Source organism: Tursiops truncatus, chromosome 4 (genome assembly GCF_011762595.2).
Source record: "Tursiops truncatus isolate mTurTru1 chromosome 4, mTurTru1.mat.Y, whole genome shotgun sequence".
Lineage (NCBI taxonomy): Eukaryota > Metazoa > Chordata > Mammalia > Artiodactyla > Delphinidae > Tursiops > Tursiops truncatus.
This window is the reverse complement of record NC_047037.1, coordinates 94,379,790-94,403,903: the sequence shown is the minus strand read 5'-3', so window position 1 is coordinate 94,403,903 and position 24,114 is coordinate 94,379,790. Positions and strand designations below refer to the sequence as shown.

Here is a 24,114-nt window from a genome sequence, read left to right as displayed (position 1 = left end):
GATAAAGTACAGTGGAGAGAAGAGGAATTAGTCAGCAAGTTCAGTGACTGAACAATTCAGAGTTCTGAATTGTTCTTCTTTATTTTAATAACAAAGTTCTTTATTGCATGGATTTTTCATTTCCTCTACTTGTATAAGTAAAACCTATATGCTTTTTTCTGCTTGAAAAAGATGACCAAACTCTTCTAGTTCTAGCAAGTGTGAATAGAAGCCTGCAAAGTTTATCGAGGACTGCGTATGCATTTCTTTCAGCCCTGCAGACAACAGCTTGCATTTGCTAATGAGAAACAGAAGGGGAAAACTGAGGTGGTGAGGAACCTGTTCAATACAGAGGGGAAACCTGAATTCCTAATCCACTTTAAATTCTTCATCAGCTGCTGGTATTTTGGGTAGATGAAATATCAATACCCCTTTTAAACTTCTTGCTCAATATTGTATAAAAACTTGAGGAGAATTAACTTTAAAAATTGTGTTAAAACAACAAATATAACATCTGTTTTCTAAGCAATTTTAAGTTTATGTAGTGCCAAATATTGCTACTCTCATTTTATAGAGATAGAAGTAAAAATGATATATAAATTACTTTTATAATCTGCTAAGATTATATAGTCTTGGAATATCTCTTGGAGTTCAGGAAATAAATTAGAGTTGACCTTCCATATCCATGGGTTCCACATCTGTGGATTCAACCAACCTCAATGAAAATATTCAGAAAAAAAATTCCAGAAAGTTCCAAAAAGCACAACTTGAATTTGCTGCATGCCAGCAAACATTTATATAGCATTTACATTGTATTTACAGCTATTTACATAACATTTACATCATATTAGGTATTATAAGTAATCTAAAGATGATTTAAAATATATAGGAACAACGGGAGAGGCCACAACAGTGAGAGGCCCACGTACTGCAAAAAAAAAAAAAAATATATATATATAGGAAGATGTGCATAGGTTATATGCAAATACTGCATATGCCATTTTATGTAAGGGATTTCAGCATCCATGTATTTCTTTTAAATTTTCGTATCCAAGGGTGGTCCTGGAATCAATCCCCCATGGATAATGAGGGATGAGTGTCCTTTATTTCCAGGTGAGATTTCTGTGGTACTACAAAGCAGCGCAGTCTTCAGCATACAGGAAAGACTCCTCCTATTATACTGAATAGGTTTTGGTTCATACAATCAGTTTTAAACCAATGCTACCTTTAAGTATGTATAAACCAGCCCATGGATCCAGGTGCAATCATATTCATGGGAATACCTGCATCTGAACTGCACAGAGCCGTCAGTTGCTCACAATAGACTCACGCAGCCTCACACTTCTCTTTCAGTTGTTTCGAGGAGTGCCCAGGGCCTAGTTGCCATTTGAGGTAACTGTCCTGCTCCTCTGGTTATTAAACTGCTATGGTTTGTAGCATGGGGTAGAGGTGGGGAAGGAGAAGACTGACCCTCTTCCCAATTTTATTTCACACATTGCCACCTGAGCACTAAAGTAGACTCATTTGGGTTCAGTCTCACAAAGCCTTTCACAACCCTCTTTCATTGTAATTCAAACCAGTTAGTTCCTCAAAAAGGAAGGGGCTCAGACACACACCCATGCCCTTTACAATTTGTTTCTCTCTCTTTCCTGTCCCTTTTTCATCCAAACCTCTCCCTCTTGTAAGCCTATAAATCATACAGTTTGGTGGGAGTGCTTAATCCCACCTGATAGAACCCACCTAAGGATTACTTCCTGCCCAATCAAAATGTATAGTTATGACTAAGTAACTCAGTTGGTTAAGAGACTTGTGTAGGGGAGGAAAGATAATTTTCCCTCTACCCTTCTAGGTTCTTAGCTGAAGCCCCCTATAATAAAAGACAGATTAATAGAAAAAAACAAATAGAAGTTTAATAACATGTAAACCTCCTATATTCATGGGTGATACCCAGGAAAACGGAGTAACTCCCTGAAATGGCCCAAGCCACTACCTTAAATACCATCTCAAGCTAAAGACAAAAGAGATGGTGGTGGTGGGGAAGCCAGTTATGGGAGGTCATCAGGTAAATCACAGTAAACAGGAGTATGGTTGTTATGCAGATTTAGGTCTGTAGCCTCCTTTGTAAGAGTTTCTGGAGGTTTAGTTCCCCTCTTCCTTCCTGGTACAGAGAAGGAGATGCACTTACAAATGGAGATTTCCCTTATAAATGTAAATGTCTCTTTCAGAAGAGTAACTTCCATTTGTTTTCAGGGATTCTCCTATGTCTGCCAGTTCTGTTTTCTTTTTTTAAAAAAATATTTATTTATTTAGTTGCACTGGGTCTTAGTTGTGGCACGTGGGCTGCTTAATTGTGACATGCAAACTCTTAGTTGCAGAATGCATGTGGGATCTATTTCCCTGACTAGGGATTGAACCTGGGCCCCCTGCATTGGGAGTGCAGAGTCTTAACCTCTGCGCCACCAGGGAAATCTCTGCTGTTTCTTGAAAATAATCAATTTAAGGTAATCCTTATGCCAAAGAGGCATATTTTGGGGTGGCATATTCTGCTCCCCTTCACTTGCAACATTGGCATCACCTGGGAGCTTGTGAGAAATGTAAAGATCACGCCCCATCCCAGATCTACTGAATCAGAATCTGCATTTTAATAAGATTCTGTATAATGCATATTCATATGAAGTGCTGATTGGAGTGTGGTACTCATGATGTCTTGCCAGCTTTATGATGTTACATACCAGAGTGTTTATGCCAACCCCAACTGGCTGTCACGCACTTGCTTGCTATTAATGACAGTAGGGATTAGCAAATCCCTTGCTGTTAAGGGGAAATGATTTAAAACATTTATTATTAATAATAAAGCAAGATAATTAATTGCCAGACTAATGCACTTAAAAAAGCTAAATACCTAAACAAATAGCAAAAATCTATTAATTTCATATTATTTAGTGTGTTGAATTAGAAAATATCTGACATAGAGAATTTTGATGTTCCTCTAAAAGTCTGAAAACGGGAATCATCTCAGGCAGTTGGCAGAGTACAGATAGGAAATATGAGTTCTGGATGAACAGTCAAGATGAACCTATATCATTGAGCACATATTTTCTTTGTGAATCTTGAAAGTTGATATTAAAAAGTTAGGGGCTTCCTAACTTTTTAGGAAGTGGTTGGCGCGGTGGTTGGGAGTCCGCCTGCCGATGCAGGGGACGCGGGTTCGTGCCCCGGTCCGGGAGGATCCCACGTGCCTGCGGAGCGGCTGGGCCCGTGAGCCGTGGCCGCTGGGCCTGCGCGTCCGGAGCCTGTGCTCTGCAATGGGAGAGGCCACGGCAGTGAGAGGCCCGCGTACCGAAAAAAAAAAAAAAAAAGTTAGAAATCATACATGCTGTTTGTGAAAGAGTTTAATTAAACATTTTAATAAACACTTGCTGAATGTTTGTTAGGCACGCTGGGAAAACCCAGAGCTTTCAATGAGTTCATAATCTAGTGGGAAAGCAAATATCCACTCCCAGGTATAATGTAGGTGATATTGTAGACTCATAGTTAACGTGATGTGGGGTAGAGCGGAAGAGAATGACTATATATCATTGGAAAAATGAAGTCTTACAAAAGGAAGCCTTAGAAATTGTTTTTCTTTTCTCAGCCCATTTCTATTACCTGAGTGCTCTCAATGGGTATTTCATCTATTATTATTGTTTATAATTGATGTACTGAGTATTGGTGATTATCAAATTTATACTTCTTACTCTTTTCTATCCTCTAAATATTAGGCTCTTATTTCCAACTACCTGCTGTATATTTCTGCTTGAATGTCCCATATGTACCTCAGCCTCTCAAAAACTGAGCTCATCATCTTTTTCCTTCCTGTATTCCTTATCTCAGGGAATAATCCACCCAGTCACTAATGCTAGAAACTTGACCATAAGTTTGACATGCCCTTCTCTTCATGCCATCATCTAATCAATTTCTTATAAAATTTAGCCAGTTGGAACTGTTTCATTTCTTCCCAACAATCCCTTCACAACAGCTGTGCCCTACCAAGACATGGTTGTATATAACGTGGTATTCAAACCTCTATCATATCATTATCAACTGCATTGCAATTGTCTGTTTTTTTCTCTGTGTCCTTTACCCAACCATGAGTTCCTTGAAGTGAAGGAGTCCTGTTAATGTCTTTATCCTCAGAGTTTAGCACAGAGACTAACTACTGTATATAAACAAATGCTTTTTTTGGATACTTTGTTAACATGAAGTGGCATGTAGTTTAGATCTTGAAAATAAATAGGACCAAATAGCCTCTAGCTTGTGTAAAACTGATGGCACTGATTTTGTGTGTTCAACTCCTGTGCACCCCACCCTTTTTTTACAATCTACACTAACACCCAGAATTGCTTTTCATACAGATTTTTACATTTTCAGGTCAATAGGGAAGGAACATTTTGAGCCACTGCACTTCAGTGCCGAGTTCAGTTCAATTCTGGAGTGTTTGTGTTGCAGAATATATGTGTGCAAATTATTTGAATACTTGCATTGATCTGTGCCCTTATTAATCCAGGTAATAATTAGAACATGTTAAATATTCTGACACTACTGAAAGAAAATGTAGGTCTCAAACTTAATAGTATTGAGATGAGATAAAAATCATTCCATGTATCAAAAACTAGGAATCATTAGCCTCATCTGGATGCAATTGGATGTAAGCCAGTTGAGTATGGAATTGTTGAGAAAAAGAAAATAGATATATTTGTTAAATATGTGAATCATATGCTGAGAATATATTGTCATTAATTATGTCTAAAGAGAAAAGTATATTAGGTGTTCTAGGAATGGAACTTTCTTGGAGATAAATAGGTAGAGTGATGTTTTTATTCACATATACAGAATTGGATCCATTTCCTTTTTACTCCATTTATATGGTAACCATATTCTATGAACCCCATATCAGGCTATGTTTTTTTTTTTTATTTATTTATGGCTGTGTTGGGTCTTCATTTCTGTGCGTGGGCTTTCTCTAGTTGCGGCAAGTGGGGGCCACTCTTCATCGCGGTGCGCGGGCCTCTCACTGTCGCGGCCTCTCTTGTTGTGGAGCACAGGCTCCGGACGCGCAGGCTCAGCGGCCACGGCTCACGGGCCTAGTTGCTCCGCGGCATGTGGGATCTTCCCAGACCAGGGCTCGATCCCGTGTCCCCTGAATTGGCAGGCAGATTCTCAACCACTGTGCCACCAGGGAAGCCCCAGGCTATGTTTTTGTACATGGTGAGATAGATGGTGACAGGATATTTAGTGTGACAGGATATTTAAATTTGCATAATTTTAGAAAATCTGAGACAAACTCATTGCCTGATTGGTAGGTAAGAGGAGTGCAGAACATCTCTTTATTTTTATCTGAATTCAATTGAATACTGCATTTTTAAATTTTCTATGAATAACTTAGCTTGGTTAAATATCAGGGGAAAAATCACCCTTTTGGCAGCATAACGGCACATAAACTCTGTATGCAGGCCTACCATTTTAGACATACTTAGTATCTTTAGACAGAAAACACTAGAAACCAAACATCTAAAGATGTTTATTCCTTGATTATTTTTTGTCATTAGCTTGTATTCACTGGATTGTTTAATACTGCAGTGTTGTTCAAAGGGATATTACAATTCAGGCCAGGGATTGGACAATAAAAAGCCTAAAAAAAATTAGTTGTTGAGAGCAACTGTTATTCAGTAACTGAAAAAAATTTCTCTACTTTTGGCAGAAATTGCTCTTTGGCAACTTGAAGTAGCATTTTTGTTTCCCTCAAAGCCTCACAAATGGAAAAGTTGTGCTGAATAGATGTCTTTAGTATCTACAACCAGGGAAAAATGTGTTCCTTGGAAGGGACAGTGAAAAGTCTTTAGAAAGCTAGGTTAGGATGGATTTGAACAGATCCTTTCTTACACTGTAAAGTCTTTAGTTTGTTATCATTTCTCCAAGTGGGATCAGCTTGTAGCAAATTCAGTTCCACTGCAGGGGTTACAAGTCTCCAGTTATAAAGCAGAAAACGGAAGAGAGCACTATGTCTGGACAAAGCAATCACTGCCATTGTTAAGCTAGCATAGGCATCAATTAATTCTCAAACAAAGGTAAGGAAGCTAAAATCTTCAGTTGGTTTAAGTTAAGGGAGTGATACCTCTTTTGTAACATATTTAATGATATGTATTAACTTCCATACATTTAGGGTATGCCAAGTAATGCAATGATACTCATTCTCTATTTCCCCAAGCATAAAGCGTTCTTAGTGCACGGTCTAGTAGTTGAGAATTTGATTTCACATTTAAGTAGACATTTTGCTACCTTACGGAGACCATTTTGTATGTGAAGGTTTCCTGTGATCTTGCCTATGTGCTTGCTACTTGGCCTCATGCCTACCATTTCCTCCTTGCTTTTTAAATTCAAATGAACTGTCTAGCTCCTAACCAGCCTGAGCATATTTATTTCACACTTCTGTCATCATTCATGCTGTCCCCTTTGTGCTGTAAGTTTCCCACTCCTTTTTGTAGCTAACTCCTACCGATACTTCAAAACTCAGTTCAATGCCATCTTCTCCAGGAAGCTGTTCCTAATCAACTGGTCTGGGTAAGGTTCTCTTTCAATGCCACCCCATGGTCCTCTGTCCAATCTTTCTTAAATGTGGGCCACATCTACCTCCTCTTATGGACTGTGATCTACCTAAGAAAAAGGACCACTACTTTGTACATCCTTAGTGCAGTCTATTGCCCCATACTTTATGTGAGTAATTAATTAATTACTCACTGGAGTACATCAATGAATATCATAGCTTCCTGCTTTCTGGGACTTTCAATTTATTGAGAAGACAATTATACAAATACATATATGATTCCAAGTCAATACGACAACATAAGACAGAGTAGCATAATTTAGATTTGGGATCAGGAAAGTCTTTGGGAAAAAGACAATGAAATTCGAGACCTGAGGGATGAGTAGGAGTTCCTCAGACAAAGATTGGGAATAGGAGAAGCATCCTACGGAGGGGAAAAAACTGATTGAAGGTCATGTGTAACCTATATTAGGCTTTTTAAAATACAGTATTTTATTGAGGAATAACATATAAAATAAGATGCAGCAATTTTAAGTGTGTGGCTTGAAATTTTAACATATGTATACACTCATGTTATCACCACCCAGATTGATAGAGAACAATTTTATCACCCTCCAAATTTTCCTTGTTTCCCCTATTCTAGACAGTTTTCCTTCAGAGGTAACCACTATTCTGGTCTCTATGATTCAGTGTGATACATTTAAAGAACTGAACAGAGTTCAGTGAAACAGATGTAGGGAGTAAGGGGGATAGTAGAGAGGAGATGAGAATGCAGAGGTAGGCAGGTGGTGGATCACAGAGAGTCTTGAGGACCTGGTTCAAGATTTGGACTTTTGGCCTGAGTGAAATGAATAGCTGTTGAAGATCTTTGCAAAGAGGTAACATGATTGGATTCACGTTTTAACAGCTGTACTAATCAGAGGGCATTAAGAGTTGAAATAAAGGAACCAGTTAGGAGGTGAATGTAATATTCTAGGGAAAATATAATTATGGCATAGACCAAGGAATAGCATAAAGATGGAGAAAAATCACCACATTTAAGATGTAATTTGAAGTTTGAATGTTGGAAACATTCAAATGTTTGTTAAAATGAACTCATTATTTTAATAAGAGCATCATTTAAAAATTATAGTTGCATTTGAACAGCTAATGTTGTTGAAAGCTAATAGAGATATTCTCCCAATTTTAAGTCATATTTATTATTTTCTGTGTTGGCAAAGTATGCTTCATCTGTGGGTTATCATTTTATTTTCCACCTACAAGGGGAATATTGCTTGGGGTTTTCTGTACCAAGCAGCCTAATATTTGCCTTTTGGCCATGAAAAAGATTTTCCATCTTTCTATCTTTTGCTATGAAAAAAATTTTTCTTTTTTGTATTGAGTTTAAAATCATAATCAAATATAGGAATTTCCACTTTGATTGATTCATATCCTCAAAATATGACTCACTTTACCAACAAAAAGCCAGTATGCAGAATAAACACTCCAAAGAAATATGCTGTTGAACACTTTTACCCATAGATTAGAACTGATATATTTAGCAAATTAACTTTATGCCAAAAAGTCATGAATGACATTTACATATTACTTAGATCATTTACCAAAAAATATATTTTATTATGCTTGTTTTTCCTTTTTTGAACAATCAAGGTGATTTCTCCAAACAGCCATTTTTATTTGTTTGTTTTCACACTTTGAAAACCAGATGTATGTTTCAGATTCTTTATCTCAGTGGTAAAAAATAAGAGTGGTAAAAAGTAGTAAGCTTACTGTATTAATTTCCTAAGTCTGCTGTAACAATGTGGCATAAACAGAGTGACTTCAAACAACAGAAATTTATTTTCTCGCAATTCCGGAGGCTGGAAGTTAAAAATCAAGGTATCAGTAGGACTAAACTCCATCTGAGACTCTGGACAGAATCCTTCTTGGCCTCTTCCCAGCTTCTGGTGGTTTGCTGGCAGTCTTTGCTATTCCTTGGCTTGTAGGTGTGTCACCCCAATTCTCTGTCTTCACATGGCATTCTTCCTGTGTCTCTGTCTCTTCACATGATACTTCTTTTAGAAGAACACCAGTAATATTGGAGTAGAGACCCACCCTACTCCAGTATGACCTCATCTAAACTAATTACCACATTCTGAGGTACTGGGGGTTAAGATTCAATGTATCTTTTTTTTTTTCTGGAGGGAGGGAAACAATTCAATCTGTAACAGTTACCAAAACCAATAAAACTGAAAGCTTCTGACACTGGGGAATTGCCTAGCAACAGCCAAATTCTCCATTTTCTACATATATTTTCCTCATTACATGCAGAAAAATAACTAAATAGAGACATGAAAATCTTGTGTGTGGAGTGTGTGTGTGTGTGTGTTTGTGTGTGTGTGCCTGCTCACCTCTATAGACCTGGAATGGATCCCATCACTGATAACTCATGGAATCATGGAAAACTGCAAATTGTGTATTTACATTTTCATGCCTAGTTAATTGCTTTTATTCAGGCATAGTTATTGGCAAATTTTTCTTAGGGTAGACTGCATGTCTGACTGTAATATCAACAGATAAGTTTTCATTCTCTTCCTCTCTAGCATAATTTAATAAAATAAAATGGAATCTGGATAGATGGCTTTTGTTTATACATCCTGGATAAGATGGGTTACAAAACACCAAAGTGCTCAACAATTTGGCTTAGGATGGATTTTAACTGCTTCTTCCTTACACTTGAGAAAATGCATCATTTGTAGTGAGGCTCACTGCTCTAGACAGATGATCTAAATAATTCAGTTCCTCTCTTCTGAATTTCCTCCGTGGCCTGATTTTTTCCACTCAATTCTCCAATCATTTTACACTACCCAATAAACATTTAATGCACATCCACTGTGTACCGGGCACAAGGAAACAGAGATACACTATAATCTCTACACTCAAAGATCTCTCCTGAAATAACTAAATCAAAGACTATTTTTCCTAATACTTTCACGTTGGATTATGGTGTATTCAAGTATAGGAATGAGTTAAACAGACCATGGGGATGAAAATACCTCAGGGGATGGTAAAGTTATTCTTGGACCCCATGCTGTGCTTTCGTGATTTGTTTGTTTTTTTATATTTTTTATTTCAGCTGAAAGAGACATCAATGTCTACTGTGGGGTCCAGGCCATTACAATGAAGATTAATTTTTGCACAGTACTTTTCTCCGGTTATTCTGAAACAGACCTGGCACTGAACGGAAGGCATGGGGATTCCCACTGCAGGGGATTCATCAATAACAACACCTTTCCTGCAGTGGTCATTTTCATCATCAATCTCAGCACCTTGGAGGGCTGTGGAAACAATTTAGTGGTAAGATTAGTGTGAAATTGTGTGCTAGGTTTGGGGATCATAACTAAAAAATCTCCCAATTTCATGAAATAATCAGAAGCCCAATCTGTCTTTCGAGAAAAAATTCCAATAAAACTGAACAAATAGCTTTCCTTTGCCTGTTTGAGGCTTCTGCTCCCAATCATACAATTTTATTTTCCAATAGTGGTTCTGTTTATTGTAGCTGGTGGTTGAGGGGGCTGAGATTAACTGTGCTACTCTAACCAACATTATTTTGTGTGAGTGATGCTGAGGAATATGTCTCTACAGTTATTATCTAATTATCTAATGATAATTAGCTATGTTCCTCATGCGTTTCATGGAAGTATCTTTTATATTCCAGTGAGTTTGGCGATGGATCACTTGGCCTATTGCTTCTTAGTGACCTCATTCAGGAAGAAAGATGAAATATAGAATGAGAAACTTAGAATCTTCTAGGTTATCATGTTTACCACTGAATGATCCATACCACTGTTTTGTAAAAGAGGGCTGTTAGCATTTCCAGTGTGAAATTCTTCATCCTGTGGGACTGTCCTTTGAATTTCAAAATGTTATCATACACAGTCTTACCCATGAAATCCCAGGAGCACGCTCTCTCCAGTCATTGTGAAAATCAAAACACCACTTCAAATATTTCCACCTTGAGTGAGAACCACTAGTCTACACTATTCATTTATTTATGCATGCATTGAACACCAAAAATAGAATTGAAAGAGGCATTCACTCTCCTGGGAATTAAAATTAATTGAAGTAAAAATATTGTGATTTGGGGGGTGTTACACTAAAATTCATTTAGCACTATTTTTTCTTTTGCTTGTTTAAATATAGTCTTATTGGTTAATCCTAGCAAAGACAAAAAGAAGATTCAATGAGCGTGACCACTTAGCCCAGTGAAGAAGGAGAGATCAGTTTTTCCTCTTGATAAATTATTGTTTGGGATTAAGGGGAAAAGCTTGATTATTCTAAGGGCAGGGCTTTTAAGACGTGGTGGGAGATAGGAGACAGGAAAAAGAGATTTCTTTGAATCTCCTTTATCTTTTCCCGGAGGGCAGTTAGAATATTGTGCCCATGACCATTTCCAAGTCTACAGCTTGAGTATTGTTGACTCTTTTTATTGAAAACGTTTATTCATCTCTCTGGGTTGTGTGCAGAGAGGTTATGAAGTGGGCCTAAGGGAGAGTGAGGGAGAGGGATTCAGGTTGATTATTACACATCCAAGGTTCCCTGTGGAGGGAGGGGGCCCCTGTGGAGAGCAGCAGCCCTGCCCCTCCTCCCACGGTCGCCCAAGGCCTCTCCTTCAAGGAGCTCTCTACTCTTGACTTCAGTCTTACCCTGCTGCTGGAAAAACAATTTGGGAGAAATGCCAGACAAAGCCTGTGTGTGTGTGTGTGTGTGTGTGTGTGTGTGTGTGTGTGTGCGTGTGTGTGTGTGTGTGTACGTGTTCGTGTGTGTACCTTCATTTTTTTTTTTAGAGCTGAATTACTCTGGTATAAAAATTGAGATATATATCATGTGTATATATATAAATATATGTATATAATTTTTTTTCGCAGACAGAATTTGCACGTTTAGCTAGCCAGTCAGGCAAGCGATGTGTAGAGAGGAAGAATCACTTAGTTTTTTATTTTTGTCTTAGATGTTACCACCTTTGGAGTTTGCTCCAAGGATAGTCCTGTATGGGAAAAATTAAGTAGACTACTAAATCATCTGGATTAGAATCAAAATGTTTTCATTCATAATGATTTTGGTTCTCTTCATGAGTCAGCTAGATAATTGCTTCAGCTTTGCCCATGTGCTCCTAGGTTCATGTATAAAGGGTATTCTATTGTTGAAAATTAAATGTTACCGGTCTCCATAATATCTGCTAAAAATATTAATTGAGCATCATATTGTATTTGACATGGTGGGAGAAGCTCGATTGTATTATGAAGGTCAAGAACATTATTGATTATTCCTGAAATGCTGGTTCTTAAATTTTAGTGGGATTGGAGAAATGAAAGCTAATCAGTCCCAGGAAAATATACACATGGACAATATTTTTATATAAATTCTAGGAGTTCATGATCCCTCCACAACCCAGCTAAGAACTATTGTCCTGGAAGGGGATGAGAATCTCCATGTACCACAGAGGAAGACCCTGAGAAGATCGACCCTAAGAAAATTTGTGACCTTAATTCATTTGTTCAGAATTTATCTTGAGGACCCCAAGATGCTGGTGTCACTGAGCTATGCTGAAGGGACAAAGGCAAACAAGACCAGGAGGGTCTCCTGCCCACAAAGAGCTCTGATTATGGATGGGGGTGTGCTGAGTCAGACTGCTCATGCACTGTGACTGCATGAATAGAAGCTGTGGGGTGTATCAGGAGAAGTTTCCAGGGAAGATGAGATCCAGGGGAGGAATGGGATATGTCATGGTGAGGAGGGGAGAGTGGAGGCAGGAGGAGTATGCCCAAAGGCCAGAGCAACAAGGGCCTTGGGGCTGGGACATTATTAACCAAGAGTGGGAGCCTGGAGATGTGAAGCTAACATGGAAAACAAGATCAGATTAACAGGGGTCTTTTAGGCCATGCCACGGAATTTGGACTTTACCCATGAGTGTTTTCAAATTACTTGCTGTAGCACAACGAGTGACATATAGTCTCTCTACTTTCTTATTTATGAAATATGAGTATAGTGTCTTTGGTTATATGAAGTTTTATTTAGTTAAAAGACACATATGAGTCAGACAGAGAAAGACAAATATCATATGATATCGCTTATATGTGGAATCTAAAAAAATGCTACAAATGAGCTTATTTACAAAATAGAGTCACAGATGTAGAAAACAAACTTATGGTTACCAGGGGAGAATGGGGGAGATAAATTGGGAGATTGGGGTTGACATATACACACTGCTATATATGAAATAGATAACTAATAAAAACCTACTGTATAGCACAGGGAACTCTACTCAATACTCTGTAATGACCTACATGGGAATAGAATCTAAAAAAGAGTGGATATATGTATATGTATAACTGATTCACTTTGCTGTACACCTGAAACTAACACAACATTGTAAATCAGCTCTACTCCAATAAAAACTAATTAAAAAAGAATAAAATCACCCTCTTTATGAGAGGAAGAAGAAAAAGACGTATGATCACTTATAAGTAGCATTATATGTGTATAATTTCAAAACCATGCCATGTTATAGTTGCAACAGACCCTAGAAATGATTTGTCTAATGTTTTATTTTGCATATGAAATGCCTAGATTTACATGTAACTATTTAATAACTGAGCTTGATCTACCATTCTAACAGGTATCCACAATTCCTGGAGTCAGTGCTTATGGAAATGCAACTTCAGTACAAATAGGAAATATTTCAGGATATATTGATACTCCAGACCCACCAACAATCATCAGTTACCTACCTGGACTTCTTTACAAATTTAGTTGTAGTTATCCATTGGAATACCTGGTTAATAATACCCAGCTTGCTTCGTAAGTCGCATTTTATTCTTGCTTTCTCATATTGTCTTTTGGTTTGAGTCATTTTTACCCTTGAGGGACTTATAAAGATGGTAGGATTTGTTGAGAATAGCTAAACTCAATGTCATGGAAACCATATAAGGTCTTATCTATCTACTTACCTACCTATCTACCTCTCTATCCATCTGTAAGTGTTATTGTTATGATGCATATCAACAGCTCAGTTTTAATCCCCCCCCCAATTAAAATTGGCTCAAACTAATCAGATGTCTGCCTGGGGTTCTCCTAGCTCCCCTTAGAACTGCCCAAGAACCCAAGAACCCTGGGTGCTTATGCACCAGAAGGGCCTGTCCTGTTTCCAGTGTGTGGAACATTCGGTCACTGCATTTTTGGGTCCTGTTTAGCTTCATTCTCTGCCGTATCTCTCACTGGTGGACTCTGCTGCCCAGAATCTGAGGTCTCCATGCCTCCTGCTGAGGTGTCACCTGCACAGTTGCTGATGCTTCCCAGGAAAGGTGGTGTCACCCAGAACCAAAGAGCTTCAGACATGGACTGCGGTCATTGCCTTTTGTTTATAGTCATGTATTCATTCATTACTCCCAAAGCACATACTCCAAGACAGTTATACATCCACGTTACAATATAACCATATGGATTTGTGAAATATTTTTGACAAGATGGGGTGATTGAATAAGAACTTTCCCTCTCCAGTTCTAGGGTTTTCTATCACAAAAGTAGTTATTGTTTAATCTCAGTCACAGGGAATGTGGAGGCCACATTTTGCTTCAGGTAAAATATATTCATAGATGATTTAATGGCACAATGATGACAAACAACTTGGTCAAAAGCAAGATTTTGATGTGGAAAACAAGAAAAGAAAGGCCTTGAGTCAAAAGGATACAGGTGCAGAGGGAAGGAGGTCAGAGTCTTTCACTCTGCTCCCCTCAACTTTCGCACTGAATACATTCCTGAACTTCAATGCACATGGAAACATATTCATTTATTCAATAAATATTATACACGTACTACGTGCCATGCAATGTTCCAGCAGTAAACAAAGTAAAACAAAGTCCCTGATCTCATGAAACTTCTATTGAAGTGGAATTGATGAAAATGTATTTGCATCAGATTCAATTTTCTTTGGAATGAGGTTTTTCTGCAAAAGTTTCATGTAAGTAATAAAAAATGTAAAAAGGGTTCCTTTATAAATAAAAAGATCATAAAGAACAGTTTGTCTTTACTTAGTCCCTCTTGCTGTTTGATTATTTATCTGTTCAGTAATTTAAACAGTATGCACACTACAGACCTAGTTAAAAGTATGTCAGGATTACTCAAGAGTTTTTTGCCTTAAATCTAACATTAAGGTATAACTGAAACTTTTAAAGTCTCATTAATGCCTTCCTTTTCCTCAATCTGTTTTAGGTCCTCAGCTGCTATTTCTGTGAGGGAGAACAATGGTACATTTGTCAGCACTTTGAACCTGCTCCTTTATAACGTAAGTTGATGGGCGAAGGATGTTATCTTCTCTTTCACTGTTCTGAGGAGCCATTTATGAGAATGGCTTTTATATAAAAATCTACCAAAAGCCACATTAACCTTGTTATACTTTGGTAACATTTATTCATCTTTACCACCATTTTCATATATCTTAGTGATAAAAGTATACTAAAAACTCCATTATTTTCTAGAAGTTGGTGTATGATTTAAACTTTATTTTATAAATGTGATTCTGCATAGTTATTCCAAGTGTCTATCTACATTTATACATATATATTTATTTATGTGTGTATGTGTGTGTGTGTAGCCATAGTCAGGGTCAAGATTTTGGAAATAATATATTTGTGATAAAAAGATAGGAAAAGTCCAAATGATACTTGACTTGAAGGCACGATGCTTGGTGATGAATGTGTTAATATTTTCAATGTGGGTTTTGGCTGTTGTCAGTTCTGTCACATCTGAAATAATTTGGATTGACTGCACAGTATTGTATAAACTTTTGTCATTTAAATATCGACAGTGGCAGCAAAAATGTGAAAAATACATGAATTTCTATTTATAACTCTAACATTAATCTCACAATGGTATTTTCATGTTGATTAAAAATTTTTACTCATACATGTTAAATGCCTGATTTAAATATCAATTTTCAATCTATCAACCAACATTTTTGTAAATTATGAATCTGATTTTTACATTATTATTCATGTCATCATGGCACTGAGTTATAATTCATGCAACTGATTTAAAAGTCATTGCATTATACTTTGAATATAATGTGCTATAAATATTGTAGTAGGACATTTTCCAAAGGCATTTAAAAAAATCATGTTTATAAGTTTGTAGTCTGACACCACAGAGTTCTAAACAACAAATTAAAATGTGTTGGAATGGAGATTGCCTTTCTGTCATTTCTGAACTTTCTTCTGCAAGGAGAAGCTGCCAAGATACTTGGTTTTACGATACTCAGCAAATATGGGCCAGTATTCATTCCCAGTATGGCCAGATATTTATTATTGTTGTGAGCAATACTTTTAAATTGGAACCTTTCTGTTAATTTATACGTGTAAGGTCCCTCAGGTGGAATTGCGATGAATGGTTTGGATCCAATCTTATTTGTTATAATTGAGTGAAACAAAGATGGGAATTCCTGATCCTAAAAAAGTGAAAAACATACATGACATTTAAGGATACCACTGTTTTCTGTGAAATTAAACTATTCTCTCAGCAGAAAAGCAGAAAATCAAAATTTAGAAGTGTGGATTTGAGGAGAGCTTTGCTATTAAGCTCTTTCCTTTATCATTAGAGATAGTATTATACTCCTGTTGCTAACTAGACCTAATCCTTCAAAGAGTTTCTAGAATCTTAATGCCAAATAAAAGTCTGTAATTTGATGATAACCTTAAGGTTTTAATTCTATGGTACAAAGGTAATTGATATCAGAATATAAATGAAATACATAGTGCCAAAATCCTGTTTTTTTTGTTTTTTTTTTTTGCGGTACGTGGGCCTCTCACTGTTGTGGCCTCTCCCGTTGCAGAGCACAGGCTCCGGACGCGCAGGCTCAGTGGCCATGGCTCATGGACCCAGCTGCTCCGCGGCATGTGGGATCCTCCCGGACTAGGGCACAAACCCGTGACCCCTGCATCGGCAGGCGGACTCTCAACCACTGTGCCACCAGGGAAGCCCAATCCTTCTCATTTTTAACCAATTTGCAATGAAAGTATTACTAACGGTTGAATTAATACATTAAAATTTAAAAGTTATTTACTAACCAGTTATTTAATAAAATTCAACCACTTCCCTACAAATCAGTGTTTTAAAAATTAACAGACTTAATTTTTTTAGAGCAGTTTTAGATTTACAGAAAAGTTGACCTAAAATGTACAGAGAGAGGTTCCCTGGTGGCGCAGTGGTTGAGAGTCTACCTGCCAATGCAGGGAACACGGGTTCGGGCCCTGGTCTGGGAGGATCCCACATGCCGCGGAGCAACTGGGCCCGTGAGCCACAATTACTGAGCCTGCGCGTCTGGAGCTTGTGCTGCGCAACAAGACAGGCCACGACAATGAGAGCCCCGCGCACTGCGATGAAGAGTGGCCCCTGCTTGCCACAACTAGAGAAAACCCTCGCACAGAAATGAAGACCCAACACAGCCAAAAAAAAAAAGTACAGAGAGTTCCTATAGACCTCCAGTGCCTGCATACAACTTCCTCTGTTATCTGCACCTTGTATTATGGGTCATAGGGCATATTTCTTACAATTGATGAACCAATACTGACATATTATTAAGTAAGGTCCATAGTTTACATTTAGGTTAATACTTCACATTATATATTCTATGGGTTTTGACAAATGTATATGACATGCATCCATTATTACTGTATCATACAGGAGAGCTTCACTGCCCCAAACTAGTTTCTTAACATGGCACCATTGTAGTATTTTGCCATCTTACAGGACATTAAAAAACTAGTAATTTATACTGAAAAAAATTTTGTATACTTTGACGAATTGATCCCAAACCATATTTATTATTTGTTTGGAACACTAACATTTAGCTACCCAAATGTAATTTTATTGCAGCATTTCAAACTAAGTATTATTTTACAACCATTAGGGGCCATATTTTCCTGTTTTACCTGCAAAGTTTGTGATTTCTAACCCTTAGGAATGATGAAAATTATATTACATACCTACTGCTCTTATTCTATAGTTAGTTACTTGGGTAGGAAAAAGTGCAGTTGTTTATTTCTATGTGTTCTGGGATTCAGTGAATGTACTTAGGAAAATTTTACTTATAATAAATAATGACATTTATTGACTGTGTGATTTTAATATATGGAGTTTACTTCAAGTTGAACTATGACCTTATTTTTACATGGTATAAATAGATCAGTTTTCTCCTCTGTGGAAACTGAAAGTGAAGATGACCTTGTGAATTTGAATTGTACCTAATTAATAATGTCTTCTGAGCAGGTAAAGAAACAGAGTAAATCTAAAACTGGGTTATGGTAATTATGAATTACTTTTAAAGTTGAGGAAAAAATGTAAAATAAATATAATTGATTTTAGGGACAATATTGTACTAACAGGAGTAAAGGCAACTAAACAAAATAAAATCAAAAGATTACCTTTTAGAAGAATAAATTTGATGTCATGATTAAACCACAGCTGAGTCATATCACTTGCAAATGACTTTGTAGTATAATACTTGTAAAAAAAAGTAAGCATTCTTCTGGGCAATATTGATGCAAATACAAGATGAAAGAGCTGTATAGTTAATGAAATGTGGATAACGTGGAGAAGTTGGAAAAGGGAGCCAGAAAGATAATGAAATAAAAATACTACCTATCAGAAATGGTTAGAGGAGCTATTATCATTTATCACAGAAATATAGAAAATAAGTATAGCATATAATCCCTCATTTATCAGGCTTTATTTGAGAATGAAATATTCCACATGAATGCAACTTTTTCAAAAGTGAAGCATCCAAATTATTATTGTTTTAATTTTAAAAATTCAATGAAATAGCATTATCTTCAGAGTTACTGAATTTGGGGGAAACAATTTGCCTCCATGCTAAATGATTTGACAGCTTAGATTTTGAGAAGTTTTTTCTTTATTCCACATTTTTTTTCTGTTTTTCTTTACTATCAAATTAAAGCTGTCACTTCTCAATTTCTAATTTGCTGCTTTCGTCTACTGTAGATTGGGAAGTGATATAAATAAACTCTCCAGAATTGGTCTAAACTAAGGGTAAAAGGTAGAAATGAAGTCCTAAGACACCCTTCTATAAGTCCTTACCATGTAATCTAGTACAGGAATTCCAGGCCAAGCATTTTGGCAACTCAGAGACCATACTGGTCTCTTTTTAGGTTTTTTTATTAAATTTTGGTAATTTCAAATTGCCAGATAAGTGACTTTGGGTAAACGAGACACATTATTTAAAGTGTAAAGACTTACATCTCCAATGGCAAAGGGCTTAAACTGAAGCAGATATAATTTAAATAAACTGAATATTAGCCACTAATATAATTTAAATAACTGGAATATGAATTTAAGTAAACTGAATATTAATAGCTGAATATTAGACAAACTAAATACTAACCTCTGACTAGTAACCATTGCTTATAATTTAAATACACTGAACATTAATCATCATAAATGGTAAACTATGGACACAAAAAAATTTATGCATGAATTTGTTACTTGGATATGGTTTAAGAACAGTTCTGCCAAAAACTAGAGGATTAACTAGGTCCTTTTTGGAGTTGGTTCTGTAAATTGATGTTGATTTGCCCCCTTTTCTTTTATAGGACATTATTGTCTTAAGTAAATGTGCTGTTGGGAAGGCAATGATGGATTAATTGCTTATTTTTTTCATCATTAGGATTCAACCTACAGTCAGCAGTTAATTATCCCGAGTATAGGATTACCTTTGAAAACCAAAGTATTTGCAGCTGTACAAGCCACTAATCTGGACGGCAGGTATTTTCAAACCCTTATCTTTTGTTGGTTAAAACATTTTGGCTGCCTAAAGCCTCATGAATCATAAAGTTAGCTCATTCACTTTAAAAAAAATATTGCCATTGCCATTCCATTTAGAAATGCTAAACAATGGCTCTTAAAGAAGTAGTTAGGGGGGACTTCCCTGGTGGTGCAGTGGTTGGGAATCCGCCTGCCAGTGCAGGGGACACAGGTTCGAGCCCTAATCCGGGAAGATCCCATGTGCCACGGAGCAACTAAGCCCGTGCGCCACAACTACAGAGCCTGTGCTCTAGAGCCCGTGAGCCACAACTACTGAAGCCCACACGCCTAGAGCCCGTGCTCTGCAACAAGAGAAGCCACCACAGTGAGAAGCCCGCGCACAGCAAGGAAGAGTAGCCCCCGCTCGCCGCAAATAGAGAAAGCCCGTGCACAGCAATGAAGACCCAACGCAGCTTAAATAAATAAATAAATTAAAAGAAAAACAATGTAGTTAGGGGCATAGGCCTGAGGCCACTCCCCTAGGGATTTTAATACGTCTCCTGCCCTAACCAGGTACAGACATTTCACTCTCGCCATCCATGGCTACGCATTTTTGCCAAACATAGCAAAGCTTATGCCATTGCCTCTGACCAGACTCTCTCTCCACCACCACCCTCTTGCCTCACACACACCCTTCCATTTTATTTCTGCCAGCTCAAATCCTACCCAGTGTTCCTGGCCCTGATCTAGTGCCATCTCTGTCTGATAGCTATCCTTATCACTCCAAACAAGAGAGCAGTCAGAATGGGGTGAGATTAATCAAGGGAAAAGACACGTATTTAAAGGAAAAGAAGAATAACAGTGGAACCACTGTTCTCCCAGTTTCCAAAATGGGAAACTCGACCCTATATTAAGGTGACATAACCTCACCTTAAATGTCCAAAAAACTTCTCAGGAATCCACCCCATTTTATTCTTCAGTTTTCCTTCCCAAGTACCTCGCCTATTATGTCTATTATTCTTCCACCCATGCAGCCACCCTCTGGTCCAGCTGTCAGCATCTCAAACCACTTCCTGCACTCTCTAGCACATTCACCCCAAAACATCCCAGCCAGACTGGGGATTGTGACCTTCCTTCATCCTGCTGCTCCTCCCTCAAAAATGTCAGCACCTAAGGCTCCTGTCCAGATTTTCCAGTGTCTCCGTGCTGCTCGCATCTCAGCCCTCCCACCTGACGCTCCGCATGAACCCAGGACCTTCCTAGTCCCTTCTGGTCTTTCACACCTTTGTTCACATTACTCTTCCCACCCGAATGCCCACCCACCCACAATCGCCACACCTTCTGAAGCCATAGACCTCAGATTCTCCAAGAGAGGGATGATTTCAAATATTCTGCCTCCTGTCAAACTGTATATCAAATCATGTATTCCAATTTTTTGTTTAGAAGGTAATGCCTATATTTTTTGGTTTGCCTATATGTAAAAATACATATATTTTACATATTTGCCTAAATTAAAAAAAAAAGAAATGCTAATAAGTAGAAATAACATATTACAAGGGTGCTTCCCTGGTGGAGCAGTGGTTAAGAATCCACCTGCCGGGGCAGGGGTCGCGGGTTCGAGCCTTGGTCCAGGAAGATCCCACATGCCGTGAAGCAAATGGGCCCGTGCTCCACAACTACTGATCCTGAGCTGTGGAGCCCGTGTGCCACAACTACTGAAGCCCGTGTACCACAACTACTGAAGCCCGTGCGCCTAGATCCCGTGCTCCTCAGCAAGAGAAGCCACCGCAATAAGAAGCCCGCACACTGCAACAAAGAGGAGCCCCCAATCCCCGGAACTAAAGAAAGCCCGTGTGCAGCAATGAAGACCCAACACAGCCAAAAATAAATAAATAAATACATAAATTTATCTAAAAAAACCCCAAATTACAAGGATTAAAGGGTGACACCCACTTTATGTCATTAATTGGAAAATAGCGATTCTTCCCATAAAGAAGGAGGGGTAGTGACTGGACGAGGGCATGGGGAGAGCTTTTGGGATACCAGAATGTTCTATGTTTTTCATCTGAAAGATGATTAATCAGATGCAGTCATTTTGTGAACACTTATGATTCATGTATTTTCTATGTGTGTTACTATTCAATAAAAGTTTATTAAAAAACAAAAGAACTCTCCCCATAAGAATCTGGGCCAAAATTATATAAAACGATCTTCAGAAACATCTCTGCAAAATAACAAAATCAATCAAGTTTCATTTGACACTTAGAGGATTCAGAATGATCAAAATTGAAAGGAAATTCAAAAGTAAAGATCCATTTCTGCCCTAATAAAAAAATTGTAGCATGTAAATAGTTTATTTTGGGTTTCTCATATATTATTATTTAAACATTGCATCCTGAAGAGATTAGTACACTCTAGAAATCTGGTTCTACTTTACCTTCTCCCTTTTTGTCTTCTTGGCATTTTTATTCTTGGTTGTATGTGATTCTTGATGTGTGACAGCAATTTGTTGCAGACTTTTAAATACTTTGAGTTTAGGAGAAAATTTTAATAAACAAGAAGTCTCTGCAAATAATATAAAACTATGTTCCCTGGGATAAGATGTTTGTCAATATCTACTTCTCTTGGATTAGTAACTAATATCCAAAAGGAGATTCTGACTCTAGATTATTCTTACCTCTTCCTGCAGATGGAATGTCTTAATGGATTATTGCTACACGACCCCATCAGGGAACCCAAATGATGATATTCGATATGATCTCTTCCTTAGGTAAGTGTCTAAGTCTTGTATTGATAGCAATAACCCTACTATAGATAATTAAAAGAGAAAAGCTAAGTCAGATAAACAAATTATAGGGTACTTTTATAGCTTTTAAATTTAAAGTTTTACATTTTGAACTTTTAGTCCTTATATAGTTGGAACTATAAAAGTGGAGAACAATTTTCAACATGAAATGCTGATAAGGCTGTTGTTGAATGACAGTTACAAGTAAGTTTACTCCATCAAAGATGTTTTATTAATGTTTAGGTCATGTGGGAATATTTCACTGTCTTAGGAAAAGCATGGCTAGGGTACTATTGACAATATGAGAAAGGCGGTGAGAGGGTACTATTTTTCCAAAACTAGACTGTCTCATGGTATGTCAAAAGGAGAATAAAATTAAAGTAATGGGCTAGATAATTTAGACCCCAAACTGCTTTTCTTAATTTATCAGTATTTAATATGAAAGTGTAATACAGCCTACCACTCCTTTTTTATCAGAGCCAATAACTTCAACTTCATTCCCCAATAGACAGTGATAGAGTGAATGTAATCTACATTTGGGGAAAGGGGACATTGATCATAAAAACATTCAATCATCTCAGTTCCTTTTCAGCATTTTTATCTGACAGGGGAACAGACTTGAAAGCCAAGCAATGGCTTCTCATCATGCTTATAAAATGCAGTTGGCTCTGATCACTGCCACTTATTGACACATGATGGGAGTAATATGATGGGAAACCAGAAGAATAAGTTTTACTGGCTAATCAACGTTAAGATGATACTCAGAGGGTATGATCAAACTGACACTCATATTCTATTGCTGGAAGTGTTAATTTGGTTAACATTTTTGGGAAAAAATATCAGTATGTATCAAAAAACCTTAAAAGATTTCATATCCTTTGATTCTACTTTTGTGAAATGGGAAGCATATTCTAAGATATTTATGACTTTCTTGTCTATCAGTGCTATTTAAAATAGTAAAACATGAGAGTCGACTGCATGTTCAGCAGTAGGGAAATGGGTAGGTGAATTATGGAGAACCAGTAAGTTGAAAGCTCACACAGACATAATAATCATATAAAATTATTTATAAAATTGAAAAAAATAGTTGGTTCTATTTTATCTCTTCCCCTTCTGTCTTCTTGATATTTCTATCTTTAGAAATATGTGGTTCTTTAAAATTTAAATGTATTAAAATATGAAATGAATTAGCATACACGATTGTACAGTTGACTTCATTTATGTAATACATGATAGAAAAGACTATAAGGAAATACATCAAAAGGTTCACCTTTGTTATTTATGCACAGTGAGATTGTGGATCATTTTGTTTTGACATTTTTCTTATTTTCCAAAATTTCTATAATGATTACGTATTGATAATCTAGAATAAGATCATCAGACTTCTGGTATGACTATGGCTTCAGCTTAATTCTTTCAGTTTTCTTCTTGGAAACTATAGAGACTGAAATGGATAACTAAAAAAAGTCCCCTAAGTGCCATTTTCAGTGAGATAAGGAGGAAAAGAAAACCTAGAAATTCCAAAATATGTGTTAGTGTTGATAAAAGCAGTTAAGATCAAGACAAAACAGAGCAGGAAAAGGCTGGCAGGAAGCAGAGTGGGAAGAAGTGGCAGGAGAAGCAAGGAAGAAAAGTGATTGCTGAGGGGTCCCACTGCCATAGATCCCAGAAAAGTCAGGAGAAATGCATACCCACAAGAACAGAGAATCATAAGCTAACTGAATCAAGAAAAAAGGGATAAACAAAAAATCCATAAAATGCCAAAGAAAGGGGGAAATCAACATCGAAATGAGGAGGGTATGGCTCTACCAGATATTACAGTTAATAGAAGCTCTAAAGTTATTAAAGGGGTATGATATTATGTGAGGCTAGACACATAGACAAAAATTTAGAATAGTAAGTTGAAAAATAGATCCAAAACATGGGAATTTACTATATGACAGAGCTTGGTAACATGCAAATCAGTGGGATTGAC

At 37.2% G+C, this 24,114-nt stretch overlaps 1 protein-coding gene across 1 annotated transcript in view; it reads left to right on the top strand.

The window, feature by feature from the left end:
* Positions 1 to 24,114, top strand: part of ZPLD1 (zona pellucida like domain containing 1) — a 289,906-nt gene that overhangs the window by 251,817 nt on the left and 13,975 nt on the right. Inside the window, exons 9-13 of the mRNA XM_073804283.1 lie at positions 9,678 to 9,898; positions 13,221 to 13,402; positions 14,813 to 14,885; positions 19,278 to 19,375; positions 22,044 to 22,124. Of these exons, the coding sequence (XP_073660384.1) occupies positions 9,678 to 9,898; positions 13,221 to 13,402; positions 14,813 to 14,885; positions 19,278 to 19,375; positions 22,044 to 22,124 (655 nt within the window). The remainder of the gene's footprint in view (positions 1 to 9,677; positions 9,899 to 13,220; positions 13,403 to 14,812; positions 14,886 to 19,277; positions 19,376 to 22,043; positions 22,125 to 24,114) is intronic.